Source organism: Rhinoderma darwinii, chromosome 1, assembly GCF_050947455.1.
Source record: "Rhinoderma darwinii isolate aRhiDar2 chromosome 1, aRhiDar2.hap1, whole genome shotgun sequence".
Classification (NCBI taxonomy): Eukaryota; Metazoa; Chordata; class Amphibia; order Anura; family Rhinodermatidae; genus Rhinoderma; species Rhinoderma darwinii.
The window spans coordinates 27,311,472-27,335,030 of NC_134687.1; the positions used below are offsets into that span (position 1 = coordinate 27,311,472).

A 23,559-nucleotide genomic window follows, 5' to 3' on the forward strand; every position below is an offset into this window, starting at 1 on the left:
GTAGATAGCGCCATACACAGCCCCCTGTAGATAACGCCTTACAGCCCCAAATCCCCCCTGTAGATAACGCCATACAGCCCCCCTGTAGATATCTACAGGGGGGGCTGTATGGCGTTATTTACAGGGGGGCTGAATGGCGTTAGTGCCATACAGACGCGTTGGTGATGGATATACTTAAAGAGGGGAAATATTAACATAGAAATCCCATAGAAATTCCCTTAAGCTTATGTTGAAAAAATGTTGTGTCCCCATGACAACAATTCCTGGCTTGTTGTTCAGTGTTGTCATAGTTAGGCCTCATTTTCACGCGGGTCGCACGGACCTATACAAGTCTATGGGGGCATGCAGACAGTCCGTGAGTTTTGCTCAGCGTGAGTGCGCTGAAAAAAACTCACGACATGCTCTAAATTTCTGCGTTTTTCGCGCATCACGCACCCATTGAAGTCAATGGGTGCATGAAAACCACGAAGGTCGCACGGAAGCACTTCCGTGCGAACTGCGTGATTCGCGCAAGAGCTGTCAAACTGAATGTAAACAGAAAAGCACCACGTGCTTTTCTGTTTACAAACATCCAAACGGAGTGTCTTAGAGATGAGCGAACCGAACTTCACCGGGTTCGGCCGAACTCGTTTTGACCGAACCCGGCAAAAAAAATTCCGGTACGCGACGTCAGGAGACAGTCACTGTCCAGGGTGCTGAAAGAGTTAAACTGGTTCAGCACCCTGGACAGTGACTTCCGATCACAATATCCATGAACATGTAAAAAAAAAAGAAGTTCTGACTTATCGATAACTCCCGGCTTCTTCCTCCAGTCTGAACTCCCGGGATGCCAATTCAGTCCAAGTGACATCTGCAGCCAATCACAAGCCAAGCACAGGCTGCAGCCAATCACAGGCTGCAGTGGTCACATGGACTGCCGCATCATCCAGGGAGGTGGGGCCGGATGTCAAGAGAGGGACGCGTCACCAAGGCAATGGCCGGGAGACCGTACTGGAGGAAGCAGGAAGTTCTTGGTAAGTATGAACGTCTTTTTTTTATTCACAGGTTGCTGTATATTGTGATCGGAATTCACTGTCGAGGGTGCTGAAAGAGTTACTGCCGATCAGTTAACTCTTTCAGCACCCTGGACAGTGACTGACGTCGACTAGCCTCATCTCTATGATGGCAGCTGCGCGAAAATCACGCAGCCACGCATCATACACTGATGACACACGGAGCTGTCAAGTGCCTTTTGCGCACGCAAAACGCTGCGTTTTTTTGCGTGCGCAAAACGCACACGCTCGTGTAAATGAGGCCTTACGTTGTATGGTTTAAAATCTACATTCACATCAATGATAAGATCCTGAATGACTGAGTAGCAGAAGTTACAATAGGATGTTGACATTGATGTGGAGATGTGAAGGGCAGCAAAAGTGTATTCCCATCTTATAATGTTATAACCTAATAAACGGGTTATCCGGGATGCAATTTTTTTTTATCAGGGGCTGGAAATTAAATAAATAAACCAAAAAAACAATACTTACCTACGTATCTTTGCCCTCGGCGATCCAGCGATGCTGCTCCGGCGGCACTCCGGTGGTTGTTTACATGCACATAGCAAGTGACCGCTCCAGAAAGTAAGAGGTTTCAGCGGGGCACATAATAAAACATTTCCACATCCCGGATAACCGTTTCAATAAGACCCACCGATAATGAGAATAAAAAAACTGTCCCTTTGCCTAATCCACAACTGATCGGACCCCCACTGATTAGAAAGTGATGGCATGTTCTAGTGATATGCAGGGGCGCATGCAGGGGGGTTTTCAGTTGCCTGGAATCCCCCCTGTGACCGGGATCACAAGGCCCTCACATACAATTGGACTCAATTGTATTTGCATCCTCAGGACATGGATACAATTGATAGTGCTGGCTAACCAAGGGAACCATTCGTTCCCTTCCCCACCATTCTACGCTTTTCTTGTGATGCAAGCGGCGCAATAATGTTATCGCGCCACCTGCATGTTTTGACTGGAGCAGGAATGGACAGAATAAACCAGGCTTGTATCACTGGAGGACAGTGTTTGAATAAAGACAGGTGAGTGTGCTTGTTGTGGCGTCGGGCACTATTTACAGGGGGCACTGTGGCACTATCTACATCTGTGGCATTATCTACAGGGGGCAGTGTGTGGCACTATCTACAGGGGGAAGTGTGTGGCACTATCTACAGGGAGCAGTGTGTGGCACTATCTATAGGGGGCACTGTGGCATTATCTACAGGGGCTGTGTGAAGCACTTTGTGCAGAGGGCAGTGTATGCCACTATCTACATCTGTGGCATTATCTACAGGGGGAAATGTGAGGCACTATCATCTGGAGGCACTGTGGCACTATTTACATGGGAAACTACCACTATCTACAGGGGGCGAAATCTATGCTGGTTTTTTTAAGCTACGAGTTGTGGTCAGCACATATCCACTAGCGTAAAAAACAGAGGGTAGCGGGAGTATGGGGAAAATAATTTGGTTTAAGAAATATGGAAATTTGGAAACCCCTCTTTAAAAACCCTACATTTGCCCCTGATATTCCATTATTTTCTATTGTGTGAAAACCCCTTTAAGTGCCATTGCTGCCTCTCATTATGAGCCTATAGCAGTAGCGTGGTTTGCCTGTGTGATAGATACACCAGTGATCACAGTGCTCTGTAGAGTATCTCCACCTCTTAGTTACTGGGAATCAATGGAGCTTTAATGTGAGCATTATAAAATCAATGGTGCGCTATCACATATGTTGTAAAATCAATGGCATGCTATCTATCATGGTTACAATCTTTGAGCAGCTCTGAAGGGCCTGAAAAGGGCAAACTTGCCCCTTCGTTTGTGACTTGTGGGGGTTTGCGTTTACAGATATGTCAGTTGTAGGTGAAAGATAATTGAAGGCGGAATTCCCCTTTCACATTATTGAGCATGACCGGTGGATGGGATAACTTGCTCCTTTATTAACTAAACACTTAAAGTAAATACTCAGAGACATATGTTGGATAAAACTCTGGCCAAGACAATTTATTAATTACAACCTCTCTCTGTACATCCGTACAGATACCCTTAAAAAATGTTAGCCAGCCATATAACATAACCTGTTATCCAAATCAATCATAAATGAACATAAATTAACATAATTAACATTTTACCGGGAAGGGGATGGTCTTCATGCCCCACCCAGTTTACAACTGAGTGAGCATACGCTCAGACTCCCTTTTTTCAGCCTCCCACACCCCCATGCTGACTAACCCCCGCCAAGAGCCAGCCGTATGACACCTCATGCTGGATGCGCTCCCCTAACCATCGCCAAGGCCTCTTCCAAGCCATCCTGCAGCACGACGTTGAATATGTCCAAGCCAACATCCATCATATGCACCCCATCCGGACGAAACAAACCAGTCGTCCCACCTTCCAGCAGACAGTGACGCACCACAACACCCCCAAAGAGACACACAAAAGAAGCCATCTCCATATTAACCTTACCACAGGACCGGCATAATGCCCCAAAGTCCCTGGCGTATCTCCACACCTTCCTTGGGACCATCTCCGACCAGACCAACCTAACTCCAGGCAACATTCCCAGCAGGCGAACCACATCCCTCTTCATGGTTCGAAGCATATCCCTCTGCGTCCCCTGTCCCAGATCGTTGCCTCCAACGTGTAACACCAATATCTTCGGATTGGCCAACCATTCTTGCCAGACTAATCACTTTGTTCACTTCGTCGTCCTACCGAAGACCCCTGTAGCCAAACCAACGTAAGTCCAACTGTTCCATTGGAAACCCAAGCTACTCTCCATTTCACCTTACTCCAGCCCTCCGATGAGCCCAGTAGATAAACGAGTGACCGACAATCCACTCCACAGCCAGAGAGGAGCCTGAAACAAAAGCAAAGTCACCCGCCATCAAGCAAAATGCCGCCCACAATCACACCACCTACCCCACTAAACCACAGGAGTCCACACCCGTCCAGGCTGAACATACCGCCTGTACGCCCCGGACTTCCATCTGCCCTCTCCAAGCCCCAGAAGAGCAGCTTCTGACTTCTTCTGGCGCCTCAAACCTTTCAGGGCCTGCTGTATCCGAAATCCTTTGGTCACGTCATCCCATCCCACCAATTTAAAGTGGAAGGCCAGGGCTGACAAATTCCGCTCCACACCAGATGCCGACACCCCCAATTCGACCAAGTGTACCACAAAAGCCTCAAGAGCCTCCTCGAGAGACTCCGGCTGTCTTTCAGAACTCCCTAACTCCTTTCACCACGCCGTAAATGTACCCCAGGCCTTGCCATAAAACTTCCAAGTAGAAGGCGCCAACGAATTCTGCACCAGTTCGTCCATCACGGAATGACCACGGACCACAGGTAGGGAGGGAAGGAGCATCCGACCTCCTCGGCTTGTGGTGCCAACTCCCGGAAGCGTGTCCACTGAAAACGGGAAAGGGCGTCAGCTGCAACGTTCAAAACCTCGGGTACATGTTTTGCCCGGAAAAGCACATTCAAACGTAAATATTGCAACACCAACACTCTCAACAAATGAATCACTGGGTCAGAACCAGAAGACAAAATTATTAATCGCATGCACCACCCCCATGTTGTCAAATAGAAACACCACCCGCCAATTCTTGAATTCCTCCTCCCAAACATGTACCGCCACTAGAATCGGAAACAGCTCCAAGAAGTTAAAATTCCTCAGCAGCGAAGAACCAGACCAAGACAAGGGCCATTTCGCTGCGTACCACCTAGCACTTAGCAGAGCTCCAAAGCCCACACTACCGGAATGCATCAGTCTCAATGCCCAAATCCACTGAATCCGCCTAACTCGCTTGAAAAACCAAAACCCCGTTGAAAGATACCAAAAAGTCATCCCACACTTGGAGATCCTCCCGGTGAGCCTTGGTGGTTCGTACATAAAGATGGGGAGCCACCACTCCCGAGGTCGCCGTACACAAACGTCTGCTAAAAATCCTTCCCATTGGAATGACCCGGCAAGCAAAATTCAACTTACCCAAAACCGATTGAAGGGACTGAAGTTTCACTTTCTTGAGACCTTGAAGTTTCGCTACCTCGGATCTTAGATCAGACAATTTATCTTCCAGCAGTCGACAAACACCTGCCACTGAATCCAATTCCAATCCCAGAATGGTCAAACACGATAAAGGCCCCACCATCTTGTCCTCCGCCATTGGAATGCCAAACTTTCCAGCAACAGCCATCAGTGTGTCCAAAATATGACGACACATTGTGGATCCCGCCGGCCCCACACACAAGAAGTCATCAAGGTAATGAATGATGCTATCACAAGCTGACGATTCCTTAACCTCCCACTCCACGAATGTGCTAAAAGCTTCAAATTAGGAGCATGATAATGAACACCCCATTGGCAGGCATAAATCCACAAAATAAGCCGCTTCAAAAAAACATCCCAAAAGATGGTGACTGTCGGGATGAATCGGGAGAAGACGGAAAGCGGACGCCACGTCAGCCTTCGCCCAAAAAAAGCCCCCTGGCCAGCCACCCGAACAAAATCAACGGCCCGATCAAAGGACACATACGACACTGAACATAGTTCCTTATCTATGTAGTCGTTAACCGAAGCCCCCTTAGGGAAGGAAAGATAATGAATCATCCGAAACTTCCCCGGTTCCTTCTTTGGAACCACCCCCAAAGGGGACACCCTCAAATCCACTAAAGGAGGGCATGAAAAGGGGCCCGCCATCCGACCCAGAGCCACTTCCGCTCTCAGCTTGGCTCTGACCAAATCCGGTAATTGAAACGCCGATTTGAGATTACCCGAATCCCCGAATTCACTCGCCCCCCTCTACCAAACACCCGTCATGCAATAACTTCACCTGCCGCCTATTACTGTACCGGCCTAGCCCCAGCAGCATTGCGCTGAGGTTCACCGTAGTCTTTCCCTTTTCCAAACACCCCGGCCGTTTTCCGGAGCGCTTAAAGCATCTGGAGAAAGGGTTGCGAACCCCCACACCCAGAGCATTCATGTTGGAATTTACACAACACCTCAGCTTTACATTGTCCATCGTTAAACGGCCAACAAACTCCTTTTTTTGCTAACCGTCGCTTGGCCGGATGATTTTCCTCCGGCCACGGGCTGAAAGGGGGATGGGCGCTGGGCCATCATCAACGGCATCCACAAAGGCAGGTCCAACTGGTCCAACATCATGGACCGGCAAGACGCCAAGCGTTGACGAAATTGTTCGTCATACCTCCACCACGCTAACCCCCCATAAGTCTTACAGGCATCCCAGATACCTTCCATGTAGCAAAACAAGGACGCACACCTATCAGGGAATTTCAACCCCCACACGCTCGCAAAAACACAAAAAGCCCTCAACCCATTTCCGTTTTCGGAATGTTCCGGTAACGACGTTTCCGTTCCTCCTCCTCCCGTTTCTTCTGTTTCTCAGCCCCGTCAGCTTCCTTCGTTTCCGGGAACTCGTCCAACGGCAATAGCAAGAAAAGCTCCATGTACTCCCCTTTTTCAATCTTCTCCCAGACCTCAGTCTTCAGATGAGCCCCCAAAGGAACTGAGAAAGCTAAATAAGAGCCCTTCTGGGCCACGTCCGACACGGGACCCCAGCCCCCACCAAAGAAGATTCCCCGACCTACGACAACCAGTCCTCCCGATCCGACCCGCTACCCACCTGGGAAAAAACCACCGACCCCGGGACCGACCTCCATGCCTCCCCCACCCCAAGATCAACTGCCGCATCTGCACGAACACACGACTGATAGCAAATCCCTAACTTCACCTAAAATCTTAACTAAGACACCAGACGCCCCACAGCACTCACCTCCACCTCCTGAAGCCCGACCACTTGGTCCACCGGTGTACTTCCGACAACTGAAGCTCCAACTGCCTCACCACGGTCCTTCGACCCAGATCACCACGACTCGATATCCTCCTCGATTCCACTCCAACAACACATGCTCCTGACGGCGCCGAACAGTCGAACCTCCAGAGCTGCGCCTGTCCGATCCTCCCGTGGAACGATTTCCACGATCCACCTGACTCCTCTCCCTGCTGACCGTCCTCGTCCTCTACCTCCAGTATCTGTCCCCAGTCATCGATTGGCTCGCCGATCCGGTCCCCACCTCCATCCTACGGGCAAACGAGAGGACATCAAATAAACGGTCGTCCTGTGCTCGGCCCTTCCTCAAAGCCGCAAGCCCCCTGGAAGGGGCCCCGGCCATAGCCTCAGGAGCCCACCCATCCTCGTCCATGGGCCTCACTACTGCAGCTGGTGCAGGTCCTTCAGGTGGCCGATCGCCACCCACACCAGCCACACCATCGCACACGGCCAGGCTACCCCTCACTGCGAGAGGCCGGACCAGGCCCTCCCCGGCAGTCACAGCAAACACTTGACTGTCTCTGATGGGCAATATGCCACTCCTCACAGGACCCCGTCCGGACGCAGGCCTTGACTCTTGCCGAGCCTCACTTCCTGCCGTTCTCCGTCTCCGGCCATCAGCCCACCGCTCTGGCCTCCCGCTCCTGCGACTCCTGGTAGGCCTCACGGGGCTGGGGCTCAAACGCAGAATCCTACGGCCTCCCAGAATCCACCGCTGCTTACATCATCCTGGACACCTGCGTTGCCAGCCAATCCTGCCCACTATCCTCCGCCAACGCCTGCACACACACCATCAGTTCTTCCAGACATCCTCAGCACGGCCCAAATGATCCTTTTCCTTCCCTTTGTCCGGCTCTTCTGCCGAACTCTGCCTCTTGGCGAATGCGCAGTGTCTACCCACCCGTTCAAGCCGCTCCTCCCCCGACATGCCGTGGCTCCATAGCTCTCAGAAAAGAGATGGGGTGTGGAGTGAGTAGTATTTTATCTTTTTATTATAGTCCAAAGACAATATTACAGCCCTTGGTTGAAGATACCCTTTACTCTTAAATATCTCTGCAGAGGGTAACGTCATATCTCACCCTTCACTGGCGTTATTCTTTAATACAGCACAACCCCATAGAGAGGATCAAACATCAAAACATATACAACTCTATTCCAACCCAAATACTAATATAATTAACCCGTTACCCCCATCGTAGAGGGATTAGATACATCACAAGCATTATGCCATAATAATGTCCTACGTTCAGTATATCCCAGGATAGATGCATTGGATGTGAAGGTGGAAAATTTCAATTTCCGCTCTCCTGAGAAAAGTAAAAGATTTACACGTAAAAACATAAATTAATATTCTGTATGACTTCACCCCCTCTGCGTCTATTAAGGGTCCTAATGTAATATTGAAAATGGACAACATTTGTCTGGGAGGCTTGTGTTGTGAGAAGGGTAATGACATTTCAATGCAAAACTTCTGAGAACCACATCTGTCAGATATATTCTTTCCAACTTTCCAATACATAATACGCAATACGAGAAAAATAAACTTCATAATAGCGTCTGTAATCTTATCACATAGGATTGGGAAATATATATAGTCGAGTATTAAACTATAGTCACCCACAATCTAGAGTTATCTGCCTGGCCAGTTGAAGCTCTCTGGAGACCTCACGGTTTAAAGAAGGAAAATGGAGAATAAATATACTGCCATACAGTGACAAATATCCGCGCTTACAGTACCAGCATGAAAGGGCTGGAATGGACTACATTGATCTTATCTGAGGAGATGAGATTAAGGGACTACTCTCCAGTTATACAGAACAGTTGCATGTCCCCTTTAGTTGCTTTGTCCCCTTTAACATAAGCTATGCTGGACCTTATGGACCTTGGATGGAGCCCATTATTATGTCAGGAACTCGGCTACTTCTATCCTTTAGTGGACTAGTCCAACTGTGCATCATAACATATCCCTACATTGCCTTCATAATAGTGTCATATAATTAATACATAACCGCGACATACAGTGCTCAAATAATACAGCTATACAGTGACCGAATAATACCACAATTGCCAAGTGTGCAATGAGCAGTCTTTAACATGTATGCCCAGCTTCTTTTGCACCTTCGGTTTTATTGAGCACAAATGATTGTGAATGAATATATTCTGCGAATGGGGATCAGGAGATTTATATATAAAACATACATAGTACATGGTAAGTCAAAAGTCTAGAAGACACGGCTATTGAATTCAACAATTTTACGCTGCATTCATGCATGATTGAGAAACTCTTGATCTAATATATAATATGGTATAATGATGTATAACTGAGGCCTCATGCACATGACTGTAGCCGTGTGCACGGTCCTTGATTAAGGCACAGACGGCCTGAGGAGTGTCATCCGCGGGCCATCCACAATCACAGATCGTGCACACACACAAGATGTGCATTGATTTTAAGGAGCCCGGACCGCAAATTCGGCCTTTGTAAAATGAATTGTCCTATTTATTTATTTTTCGGTCCGGGCTCCCGAGCAGTACACGGACCGTGGAAACCACGATTGTGTTCATTGGTCGATAGGATATAATGTGCCCTATATTATCCGCAATTGCACGGTCATGTGCATGAGGCCTAAAGGGACTGCAGAAGTGATAGTGGTATAGAGGCCCTGGAGCCTGAGGGCTCCCAAATGGATCCTCTGCCCTATTTGAAGAGACCAGACTAATAAATGATGCATGATAGTTGGGGGGACCTGCTACAGATTTTGCATTGGGTCCAGAACATTCGCCTCTGGATTTATCCATGGTTCTTGTCCTGTGTCTTAAGCTGTAATATTGAGTAGGAGCTTCATCTTAATTTGACATCCATAGAAATCTATAGGTCCATACTGTGCCTCTATAGCATTGATTCTAGGGTAGAATATGGTTGTGTTTGGAACAGTAGTTTAGCAAAATGGCGCCAAGCACCTAATTACTGTGTCCGACAATCAGTGGCGTAACTATCGCTGTAGCAGCCGCTACGGGGCCCACAGCATGCGGGGGCACGTGCCGCTCGCCAACACACACCCCCCAAGCATGCTGATGCCACTAGCAGCCGTTATGGCTGCTACACTGTTAGCGACACCCCTATGGTGCCCGCGTCGCCCTGCCCCTAACATTTATTGTGCTAGCAACAGCCACATTCACTTGTATCTGCATCCTCAGGATGCAGATACAAATGAATACTAAAGGCTGGAGGCCACGTTAGGCCTGCAACCTATAGACTCCCTGCGCAGGCCGGCGTGATGACGTCACTGCATCACACTGGTCTGCGCATACGTCCCTCCAGGAGGATGTGCAGCGCTCCATCCATCACAGGAACGGGGCAAGGTAAGTACAAATTGACATTTTTGGGGAGGTTTGTGGCACTATATATAAGGGGGGGGGAGCAGGTTGACACTATATACAAGGGGGAGCATTGTTGCACTGTATAGAAGGGGAGAGCAGGGTTGCACTATATATGAGGGGGAGCAGGGTGGCACTATATACAAGGGGAGAGCAGGGTGGCGCTATATACAAGGGGGAGCAGGGTGGCACTATATACAAGGGGGAGCAGGGTGGCACTATATACAGGGATGGAGCAGGGTGGCACTACATACAAGATGGAGCAGGGTGACACTATATACAAGGGAGGGAGCAGGGTGGTACTATATACAGGGAGGGAGCAGGGTGACACTATATACAAGGGGGAGCATGGTGGCACTATATACAAGGGGGAAGCAGGGTGGCACTATATACAAGGGGGAACAGGGTAACACTATATACAAGGGGGGAGCAGGGTGGCACTATATACAAGAGGGGGAAGAAGGTTGGCACTATATACAAGGAGGAGCATGGTAGCACTATATACAAGGGAGGGAGCAGGGTGGCATTATATACACAAGGGGGGGTAGGGTGGCATTATCTACACAAGGGGGGGCAGGGTGGCACTATATACAAGGGGCTGTGTGGCACTGTATAAAAGGGGGGAGCAGGGTGGCACTATATACAAGGGGGAGCAGGGTGGCACTATATACATGGGGGGAGCAGGGTGGCACTACATACAAGATGGAGCAGGGCGGCACTATATACAAGGGAGGGAGCAGGGTGGTACTATATACAGGGAAGGAGCAGGGTGGCACTATATACAAGGGGGGGAGCATGGTGGCACTATATACAAGGGGGAAGCAGGTGGCACTATATACAAGGGGGAAGCAGGGTGGCACTATTTACAAGGGGGAACAGGGTAGCACTATGTACAAGGGGGGAGCAGGGTGGCACTATATACAAGGGGAAGCAGGGTAGCACTATATACAAGTGAGGGAGCAGGGTGGCACTATATACAAGGGGGAGCATTGTTGCACTGTATAGAAGGGGAGAGCAGGGTTGCACTATATATGAGGGGGAGCAGGGTGGCACTATATACAAGGGGAGAGCAGGGTGGTGCTATATACAAGGGGGAGCAGGGTGGCACTATATACAAGAGGGGGAAGAAGGTTGGCACTATATACAAGGAGGAGCATGGTAGCACTATATACAAGGGAGGGAGCAGGGTGGCATTATATACACAAGGGGGGGTAGGGTGGCATTATCTACACAAGGGGGGGCAGGGTGGCACTATATACAAGGGGCTGTGTGGCACTGTATAAAAGGGGGAGCAGGGTGGCACTATATACAAGGGGGACTGTGTGGCATTATATACAAGGGGGAGCAGGATGGCACTATATACAAGGGGGTAGCAGGATGGCACTATATACAAGGGGGAGCCGGGTGGCACTATATACAAGGGGAAGCTGGGTGGCACTATATGCAAGTGGGGAGCAGGGTGGCACTATATACAAGGGGGAGCAGGGTGGCACTATATACACACAAGAGAGGGAGCAGGGTGGCACTATATACACAAGGTGGGGCTGTGTGGCACTATATACAAGAGGGGCAGGGTGGCACTATATACAAGAGGGGGAAGAAGGGTGGCACTATATACAGTGAAGGAAATAAGTATTTGATCCCTTGCTGATTTTGTAAGTTTTCCCACTGTCAAAGACATGAACAGTCTAGAATCTTTAGGCTAGGTTAATTTTACCAGTGAGAGATAGATTATATTTAAAAAAAATAAAAGAAAATCACATTGTCAAAATTATATATATTTGTTTGCATTGTGCACAGAGAAATAAGTATTTGATCCCTTTGGCAAACAAGACTTAATACTTGGTGGCAAAACCCTTGTTGGCAAGCACAGCAGTCAGACGTTTTTTGTAGTTGATGATGAGGTTTGCACACATGTTAGATGGAATTTTGGTCCACTCCTCTTTGTAGATCATCTGTAAATCATTAAGATTTCGAGGCTGTTGCTTGGCAACTCGGATCTTCAGCTCCCTCCATAAGTTTTCGATGGGATTAAGGTCTGGAGACTGGCTAGGCCACTCTATGACCTTAATGTGCTTCTTTTTGAGCCACTCCTTTGTTGCCTTGGCTGTATGTTTCGGGTCATTGTCGTGCTGGAAGACCCAGCCACGAGCCATTTTTAATGTCCTGGTGGAGGGAAGGAGGTTGTCACTCAGGATTTGACGGTACATGGCTCCATCCATTCTCCCATTGATGCGGTGAAGTAGTCCTGTGCTCTTAGCAGAGAAACACCCCCAAAACATAATGTTTCCACCTCCATGCTTGACAGTGGGGACGGTGTTCTTTGGGTCATAGGCAGCATTTCTCTTCCTCCAAACACGGTGAGTTGAGTTAATGCCAAAGAGCTCAATTTTAGTCTCATCTGACCACAGCACCTTCTCCCAATCACTCTCAGAATCATCCAGATGTTCATTTGCAAACTTCAGATGGGCCTGTACATGTGCCTTCTTGAGCAGGGGGACCTTGCGGGCACTGCAGGATTTTAATCCATTACGGCGTAATGTGTTACCAATGGTTTTCTTGGCGACTGTGGTCCCAGCTGCCTTGAGATCATTAACAAGTTCCCCCCGTGTAGTTTTAGGCTGAGCTCTCACCTTCCTCAGGATCAAGGATACCCCACGAGGTGAGATTTTGCATGGAGCCCCAGATCGATGTCGATTGACAGTCATTTTGCATGTCTTCCATTTTCTTACTATTGCACCAACAGTTGTCTCCTTCTCACCCAGCGTCTTACTTATGGTTTTGTAGCCCATTCCAGCCTTGTGCAGGTCTATGATCTTGTCCCTGACATCCTTAGAAAGCTCTTTGGTCTTGCCCATGTTGTAGAGGTTAGAGTCAGACTGATTCATTGAGTCTGTGGACAGGAGTCTTTTATACAGGTGACCATGTAAGACAGCTGTCTTTAATGCAGGCACCAAGTTAATTTGGAGCGTGTAACTGGTCTGGAGGAGGCTGAACTCTTAATGGTTGGTAGGGGATCAAATACTTATTTCTCTGTGCACAATGCAAATAAATATATATAATTTTGACAATGTGATTTTCTTTTTTTTTTTATATATATATATATTCTATCTCTCACTGGTAAAATTAACCTAGCCTAAAAATTCTAGACTGTTCATGTCTTTGACAGTGGGCAAACAAACGTACAAAATCAGCAAGGGATCAAATACTTATTTCCTTCCTTCAAGGGAGGGAGCAGGGTGGCATTATATACACAAGGGAGAGCAGGGTGGCACTATATACAAGGGGGCTGTGTGGCACTATATACAAGGGGGGCTGTGTGGCACTATATACACAAGGGAGGGAGAAGGTGGCACTATATACAAGAGGGGGAAGAAGTGTGGCACTATATACAAAGGGGAGCAGGGGAGCACTATATAGAAGGGAGGGAGCAGGGTGGCACTATCTACAAGAGGGGAGCAGGCTGGCACTATATACAAGGGGAGCAGGGTATCACTATATACACACAAGGGGGCAGGGTGGCATTATATACACAAGGGGGATCAGGGTGGCCCTCTAGTGGTCAGCATGAGGAATGACCTTCAAACTAGTAGACCACCCTCTGGTGTCACATAATCTAAATGGAGTGCTTTTATAAGATGCCAGAGTATTAGGCCCCATCCTGACTCCAGCACTCTTGTTATTGCACCTGTGATTGACTATTTGTGTACCTGACCCTGCTTTGTGACTCCGTTTCTGAACCATTGCTTATGACCCTGACCTTCATTTGACTATTCTCTTGGATCCCGATTTGGCACTACACCCTGATACCGTTATCTGCCTGTCTCCAACTAGCCAAGTTAAGGGGCAATCAGAGGGCCGCAACTTTCTGATCCACCGTCCACGGCAGCCAAGTCCTTTCCATCTTGCAGTGGTCCCTGGTTAAGACCATGAGGTCTGTTATTCTCCGCGCCTCGACACTGCCAAACCTAAACTGACGAAAAGGAATCAAATACATTCTGTCCGGATCATGACAAGTAGAGATGGTATATATGAAAGTAGAGCATGCATGCACCTGTGCCTGATAAATTAGATCGTAAGCTCCATTGGGAAAGGCAGCAATGGATTGGTGAATTCTCTGTATGGCGCTGTGTAATATGTTGATGTTATATTAATAGAGGATAATAAAAACAAAGCCATTCATTTTACAAGAATATGCAATTTTTCAAATGACAAGTTTCCATGGCTCAGTTGAGTAGACAGAAGTCTGGAATGATTATTTTCCCCAGTTTTTCATTGTTTATTTTCTATCTAGAGAACGCATGCATATTAAATTAGAATTTCAGCTGCAACTTGATATTCATTTTGTGTAAAATTCAATTACAGTGCTGTGATGAATGTTATAGATGAAACGTGCAATAAATCTCACATTTATACAGATAAGTAGCACATGAGAAGAAGCAGAGAAATTGCAGGAATATTAAGATCATAGCATGTCACGATTTAGCCATAACTACACCATTTAAAGGGAAATATTAACCAGTAAAATAATTTCACCTAAGAATTACTTTATTTAAAGGGAAATGTCCCCTATGGAGTTCAATATAAAACATTTCTTTATTTTCACCTCCGATCATAAATGGCTGGATGCTTTGCAGACCTTTTTCCGCTTTTGGGTTGCTAATAAGGTCTCCTCAATGCCACGACGATCTAATATTTATGAGGCCAGACCGACACTGCCCCAATGTCTGCTTTCGGTGGAATGTAGGATCAGATATTTTGCCATACCTCCCAACCGTACCGGATTCAGCGGGACAGTCCCGGATTCCAGGGGGTGTCCCGCTGTCCGGGGTATGTCCCGCTCTGAACTGTATCTGTGTCCTCAGGACGCAAATACAGTTGAACCCAATTCTGATGCAAGGAACCATCAGCTCCCTGCTTCAGAATTAGTTCAGCTCGCCGAGGACTCCCCGGGACACCCACACATTGCACAGAGAAGAATTTTGCTGCAGCCGTGTCACATCTGTGATAGGGCTGAAGCGGGAAAAGCCTCTGTGCAATGTGGTGGAGCCCCATCCATTGTACTGTCTGTGAGTTGCACTTGTTTACATGCAGCGAGGCTCAGTTCATTGTAATCCGTAGGGAGGACATTTTTTTTTTCCTGAAAAAACAAAGGTAAATCTTGGACAACCGCTTTACACTTCGAAGGAAACAGAAGAGTACTAAAGGAGTTGAATTAGATGCGTTTCATTTTAGTCACTCGATAGTTTTGAAAAAGTGGCTTAAAAATGTGGCATGGCTAGGAGGGGTCATGAAATGCGCTAGATTTATTAATAGGAAGCGCCATTCTTTTGGTGCAAAATATTGTGTAATGTATTGTACAAAAGCCAAAAGGTGACATAACGAAAATGGCTAACATGTATAGGAAGAGGCGTCTCGATTATCATACAGCATGTGCCACTGAATAATTTTGTTTCTTCCAATCTGGTCCAGATTTATTCTGTCTAATTTTAAAACCAATATAATAAATCTCCCGCTATGTGTTTATAATTTTTTTTATAAATGTTGTACCTTTTTAGGTTTATTCCCCGAGATTACCATATTGGAAACATTTTCTTCCTTTTTGCATTATCTGTATAGACAGAGCAGCAGGGTGTGTGTACTTTATGGCAGCTGCAATGAATGGGAGTTAATGGACAGAAAAGTGTCAATAGACTAATACAGTCTCCAGGATGTGATGGAGTACAGCTTCTCCCCTGAGACCAGGGAGTGACAGAGGGCTGCATACCAATCCTTATCTGTGTGTGTAGTGTTACTATCCTGTCTCTCCTTCTCCCCCATCCTCTCATGATAATAAGATGACTCTGCTGACCCTGCTACAAAAAAAAAAAAAGGAAACTGTCAGCTCATGGTGTGTAGTCCAATGGCCAGTGAGAAAAATGGAATATGTCAGTATTATTTTTATATCATATATCATAGTCCTATTTATGGTAAAATTAGTGTGAATATTAATCTAATTATTCAGCGAATTCCAAATTTGAACTTATATTTCCGGAAGAAAACTTGCGCTCCTCACCTTCAAATATCCGATCTATTCTCTGGCGCTTCACTTTGTGTTTGTCCATGAGAGACATGAGACTTGGGCACCACCAGTTGTCCCCAGGTAGTTATCCACCTCTGGTTTAAGGATAGTCCACCAGCGAAAATAAAACCTTGTTTCCCAAGTAGAAAATCACCTGCGAAGAGAAAAGACTTCAATGTCCATAATGTCAACTTCAGTATCACCCGTCCATGAATTACATATTTGGCCAAGCAAGACCTCACATGAATTGAGATTTGCCTCTTAATACTCAAGACCATTTCCTAGAGTTCTATCATTCACCTCTACCATAGAATCCTATTATGCAATATGGATAAGATACAGTTGCATCAAAAATACTTTACAACATCCAAAAAGTCAACAGTCAACTTCATAGCCTTTCCACCTGACATAACCCATCATGTTTCTTTACCAAGACTCATCATCTTGTCACTGCTCCATGCAAAATGACTGTTGCAAGAGTGCGTTTTCTGCAGAAAAGTAGGTTCTCTATGTTCTTTTCCCTGCATAGACATAGAGTTACATTCTTAATGCCCACAGGCACCACTAGGGGGTCTGAATAACTTTATATGCATTGAGCTCCCCCTTGTGGCAGCTGTAGGAACTTCGAATTTTATTCTTTTACTCTATGGCTGTGTAAAGCCCTGTATCAGAAAGCTCGGACCCGCAAAACCATATATTATTATTTTTTTAAAAATCCATTCGTTCATAATTTTATAACAAAAAAAACTATTTAATCAATACTCTGTGGGATGCAAAAACATTGTACTTTATAAAAAATAAGCATTAAATCCTTACATGTGATAGTAAAATTATAATATAATGGGACAAACAAATAGTTTAGTAAAGAGTTCTAACTAAGAAAAAAAAGAGAGACTGGAAACCCATAGGGTATGTTCACACGCTTAACAAAAAACATCTGAAAATACGGAGCTGTTTTCAAGGGAAAACAGCTCCTAATTTTCAGCCATTTTTTATTTAAGTAGCGTTATTCGCTGCTTTTTTTACATCCATTTTTGGAGCTGTTTTTCTATTGAGTCAATGAAAAATGGCTCAAGAAGTGACACGCACTTCTTTTTCGTTGGCGTTTTTTACATGGCCGTTTGTCAAAACAGCCGCGTAAAAAAAACGCCCCGTCTGAACAGAATTACATTTTTCCAATTGAAATCAATGGGCAGATGTTTGGAGGCATTCTGCTTCCGATTTTTTGACCGTTTGCGGCCCAAAAAAAGGCCGAAAATAAGCCGTGTGAACATACCCTCAAAGCTGTTCTATGACTTAAGAAAAACTTTGCGGCTTTCTTCCAGAAACAGCGCAACTGATGTCCATTGGATGAGTCTGACATTTACATGAAGGCTGTAATAACAAGCACAGCCTATGGACAAGGCTGGCGCTGTTTTTTGAAGAAAATATACATGTTTTACTTATATCATACAACCTCTTTAAAGCACCCCAGTCCTTAAAGGGTATGTACACAATTAGAAAACCATGGCTGCTTTCATCCACAAATAGCACCACACCTGTACATAGGTCATTTCCAGTATTGCAACTCAGCTCATTGAAGTGAAAAGAGCTAAGCTGCAATATCACACACAACCTCTGGATAGATGTGGCACTGTTTTTGGAAGAAAGCAGCCATGTTTTTCTAGTCTTTTACAACCTCTTTAATACACAAGAAAAAAACCAAAAATGCTTAAAGAGGCTCTGTCACCAGATTTTGCAGCCCCTATCTGCTATTGCAGCAGATCGGCGCTGCAATGTAGATTACAGTAACGTTTTTATTTTTAAAAAACGAGCATTTTTGGCCAAGTTATGACCATTTTCGTATTTATGCAAATGAGGCTTGCAAAAGTACAACTGGGCGTGTTGAAAAGTAAAAGTACAACTGGGCGTGTATTATGTGCGTACATCGGGGCGTGTTTACTACTATTACTAGCTGGGCGTTGTGTATAGAAGTGTCATCCACTTCTCTTCACAACGCCCAGCTTCTGGCAGTGCAGATCTGTGACGTCACTCACAGGTCCTGCATCGTGTCGGCACCAGAGGCTACACTTGATTCTGCAGCAGCATCAGCATTTGCAGGTAAGTAGCTACATCGACTTACCTGCAAACGCCGATGCTGCTGCAGAATCATCTGTAGCCTCTGGTGCCGACACGATGCAGGACCTGTGAGTGACGTCACAGTGCTGCACTGCCAGAAGCTGGGCGTTGTGAAGAGAAGTGGATGATACTTCTATACACAACGCCCAGCTAGTAAAAGTAGTAAACACGCCCCGATGTACACACATAATACACGCCCAGTTGTACTTTTGCAAGCCTCATTTGCATAAATACGAAAATGGTCATAACTTGGCCAAAAATGCTCGTTTTTTAAAAATAAAAACGTTACTGTAATCTACATTGCAGCGCCGATCTGCTGCAATAGCAGATAGGGGCTGCAAAATCTGGTGACAGAGCCTCTTTAAGAAACAATTGCCCCTGCAATCACACAAAACCTAATATATCCAAAGAATAAAAATGCCTAATACTAAGGACAGGCTTTGTGAAACTACCGGTTCTTTTCTGCAGTCCAATTCTATATTTTGATGGAAAAACAATAGTGTATTAAAACAAAGATAAAAAACTGGAGAGCATTTGCACATTTTGCATTTTGCAGCGGCTGTATACAGCGGCTTGTTAGCTGAACACATAGGACCATTTACTAGTTATACATCTTAATATTTCCATGACAGAAAATATCAGCACTCAATACGTAAAAGCTTGTAGAGCCAATTCAAGGACGCATTAGTCAAGATAAAATCACATCCACTGTGAAAAAAGACAAAAAAATGCTACTGTGTTTTACAGAAAAAGAATACATACAATAGACCTTACATATAAAACACCTCAGATGCGGTGATGTCAGGATATCCTTCAACATTGTCATAACCCTCCTGTTATCTGACTGTACCTTACATTTTCTGTGTGCTGTATATTTGCAGTCACGGGCGTTCTTGCACCTGTATACACGTTTTATATCCTTTTGTTGGAATGTGCTGTTCAAACTTTTGTGTTGTTTATGTGATTCATATATGTGGGGTTAGGCCTCATGCACACGACCGTATTTTTTCCCACCCGTAAATACGGGTCCGGTGTCACACGTATTCGACCCGTTTTGCACCAGTATTTACGGACCCGTGCCCGTAAATATGGGTCCGGTGTCACCCGTATTCCACCCGTATTTACGGGCACGTTTTTGGCTGCAAAATAGCACTGCACTAATCGGCAGCCCTTCTCTCTATCAGTGCAGGATAGAGAGAAGGGGCAGCCCTTTCTGTAATAAAAGTTAAAGAAATTCATACTTACCGGCCGTTGTCTTGGTGACGCGTCCCTCTCTTGACATCCAGTCTGACCTCCCTGGATGACGCGGCAGTCCATGTGACCGCTGCAGCATGTGATTGGCCTGTGATTGGCTGCAGCGGTCACATGGGCTGAAAGGTCATCCAGGGATGTCGGGCCGGATGTCGAGAGGGACGCGTCACCAAGGCAACGGCCGGGAGACCGGACTGGAGGAAGAAGCAGGAATTTCTCGGTAAGTATGAACGTCTTTTATTTTTGTTTTTTACAGGTTGATGTATATTCTGATCGGAATTCACTGTCCAGGGTGCTGAAAGAGTTACTGCCGATCAGTTAACTCTTTCAGCACCCTGGACAGTGACTATTTACTCACGTCGCCTATCAACGCTCCCGTAATGACGGGTGCACACATGTAGCCACCCGTCATTACGGGAGCTCCATAGACTTCTATGGGCTGTCCGTGCCGTTATTACGGCCTGCAATAGGACATGTTCTATCTTTTTCAACGGCACGGGCACCTTCCTGTAAGAAAACGGGAAGGTACCCGTGGCCAATAGAAGTCTATGAACCCGTTATTACGGGTCGTAATTACGACCCGTAATAACGGGAGTTTTTACGGTCGTGTGCATGAGACCTTAGTGACTGCCTCCATGTTTTGATAATGCTGGTTCCTACCATCCCCAAGTATATGTAGGCTTAGTCCCAGTTCTGGGTGTATGTGCAGCGTAGGTTCCCACCTCATAGAGGTCGCCTTGTCATGGCAGGTGGACTCACACAATTTGATCAAAATATGCGCCAAGAACCTGCCTGTTGTAAGTAGATTTAGCCGTAATGCATATTTGTTTATATTTAGTGGCTTAGGTGGCATTAGTGTTCGCAGTGTGCTGTCACCATTTTCTGGTGTGCTAGATATATATATATATATATATATATATATATATATATATATATATATATATATACATACACACACTACCATTCAAAAGTTTAGGGTCACTTAGAAATTTCCTTATTTTTGCAAGAAAAGCACAGTTTTTTTCAATGAAGATAACATTAAATTAATCAGAAATACACTCTATACATTGTTAATGTGCTAAATGACTATTCTAGCTGCAAACGTCTGGTTTTTAATGCAATATCTACATAGGTGTATAGAGGCCCATTTCCAGCAACCATCACTCCAGTGTTCTAATGGTACATTGTGTTTGTTAACTGTGTTAGAAGGCTAATGGATGATTAGAAAACACTTGAAAACCCTTGTGCAATTATGTTAGCACCGCTGTAAACAGTTTTGCTGTTTAGAGGAGCTATAAAACTGACCTTCCTTTGAGCTAGTTGAGAATCTGGAGCATTACATTTGTGGGTTTGATTAAACTCCCAAAATGGCTAGAAAGAGAAAGCTTTCGTGTGAAACTCTATTCTTGTTCTTAGAAATGAAGGCTATTCCATGAGAGAAATTGCCAAAAAACTGAAGATTTCCTACAACGGTGTGTACTACTCCCTTCAGAGGACAGCACAAACAGGCTCTAACCAGAGTAGAAAGAGAAGTGGGAGGCCTCGCTGCACAACTGAGCAACAAGACAAGTACATTAGAGTCTCTAGTTTGAGAAATAGACGCCTCACAGGTCCTCAACTGGCAGCTTCATTAAATAGTACCCGCAAAACGCCAGTGTCAACGTCTACAGTGAAGAGGCGACTCCGGGATGCTGGCCTTCAGAGCAGCGTGGCAAAGAAAAAGCCATATCTGAGACTGGCTAATAAAAGGAAAAGATTAATATGGGCAAAAGCACACAGACATTGGACAGAGGAAAATTGGAAAAAAGTGTTAGGCTGGGTTCACACGACCTATTTTCAGACGTAAACAAGGCATTTAATGCCTCGTTTTACGTCTGAAAATAGGACTACAATATGTCGGCAAACATCTGCCCATTCATTTGAATGGGTTTGCCGACGTACTGTGCAGACAACCTGTCATTTACGCGTCGTCGTTTGACAGCTGTCAAACGACGACGCGTAAAAATACAGCCTCGTCAAAAGAACTGCAGACGTAATTTGAACCGTTCTTCATTGAACTCAATGAAGAGAAGCTCAAAATTTACGGCTGTCAGAGAAGCCTCGCAAAATGCGAGGAGCATTTACGACTGAAACGAGGCAGCTGTTTTCTCCTGAAAACAGTCTGTCTTTTCAGATGTAAATGCCTGGTATCGTGTGCACATACCCTTATGGACAGACGAATCGAAGTTTGAGGTGTTTGGATCACACAGAAGAACATTTGTGAGACGCAGAACAACTGAAAAGATGCTGGAAGAGTGCCTGACGCCATCTGTCAAGCATGGTGGAGGTAATGTGATGGTCTGGGGTTGCTTTGGTGCTGGTAAAGTGGGAGATTTGTACAAGGTAAAAGGGATTTTGAATAAGGAAGTCTATCACTCCATTTTGCAACGCCATGCCATACCCTGTGGACAGCGCTTGATTGGAGCCAATTTCATCCTACAACAGGACAATGCCCCAAAGCACACCTCCAAATTATGCAAGAACTATTTAGAGAAGAAGCAGGCAGCTGGTATTCTATCTGTAATTTAGTGGCCAGCGCAGTCACCAGATCTCAACCCCATAGAGCTGTTGTGGGAGCAGCTTGACCGTATGGTACGTAAGAAGTGCCCATCAAGCCAATCCAACTTGTGGGAGGGGCTTCTGGCAGCATGGGGTGAAACTTCTCCCGATTACCTCAGCAAATTAACAGCTAGAATGCCAAAGGTCTGCAATGCTGGAATTGCTGCAAATGGAGCATTCCAAGACCAAAGCAAAGTTTGAAGGAGAAAATTATTATTTGAAATAAAAATCATTATTTCTAACCTTGTCAATGTCTTGCAGAGCAGCCGCACTCACAACAGGATAATAAATGTCAGGGTGCTCAGCAAGTAGTTCTGATCCTTGGACTATATAAAGTATTCAAAAGAAGATCTTGCAGCACTCCAATAGGTGATAAAAAAAATTGTAGTTTATTCAGGCAACATCAGACGGTGCAACGTTTCAGTCCTGCAATAGGACCTTTCTCATGCATAGTGATACACAGGCTCATGATGATTTATATAACATGTAATCAATTAGTATCAGCCTCATTATAATAAATATATTTAAATGTGTCCGTCAGGTCAGCGGGACTGCCGGGTTCAGTGACAGCGGGACCTCTGTGTCTCTGACTCGCAGGATTGAGCTGCTGTCGATCACATCTAAGTTCATAACGTAGATGTGATCGATAACAGGTGGATCCTGAGTGTCAGAGACACAGAGGACCCGCTGTCACTCAACCTTGTCAGTCCCGCTGACCTGACGGATACAGGTTTCAGTGCAAGATACAGCTGCTCTGTATACAGGATACAAAGCAGCTGTATCTCAAAAAGTAAAAATAATTTTTAATAATAAGTATATAGAAAGTTGCACCATTTCACACTGATACACATTTTTAACAATAAAATAAAAAACTATTTCAAAAGTGTACATAGACTCTAAAGAAGAATTACCAGGAGATTTATGTCAATTTATGATGAATTTCTTCATGGGGGGGGTCTAAACTTTTTATTAATAAACATTATTTCATTTTTTTTTCTTCCAGATCTCTGATTGAATCCAGCAGTGCAAACAATGGGCATTTGAATTCTGGTTGCTACAGCTCACCTATAACAAGGGTTCCTCCATCTTCCGAATTTTTGGCAGTTTTTCAGCCGTATACGGCTCGAAAAACGTCCGACAATAAGCCGTGTGAACATACCCTAAGGCTCTACTCAAACTACAGTTTTTTCTTTTGTTTTGTTTTTTGTCCGGGGTTGCAGTCTTTTTGACAGCAAGAAAAGCGTAATCTGGAGTGATATTCTTGCAGT

General features: G+C 45.6%; 1 protein-coding gene across 3 annotated transcripts in view; it reads right to left on the reverse strand.

Moving 5' to 3' along the window:
* CTBP1 (C-terminal binding protein 1) overlaps positions 1-23,559 on the reverse strand; it is a 536,806-nt gene that overhangs the window by 306,141 nt on the left and 207,106 nt on the right. For all 3 annotated transcript variants that reach the window (XM_075856720.1, XM_075856730.1, XM_075856739.1), the window contains exon 2: positions 16,319-16,478. In XM_075856720.1, the coding sequence (XP_075712835.1) occupies positions 16,319-16,376 (58 nt within the window). In that variant the 5' untranslated portion in view covers positions 16,377-16,478. The remainder of the gene's footprint in view (positions 1-16,318; positions 16,479-23,559) is intronic.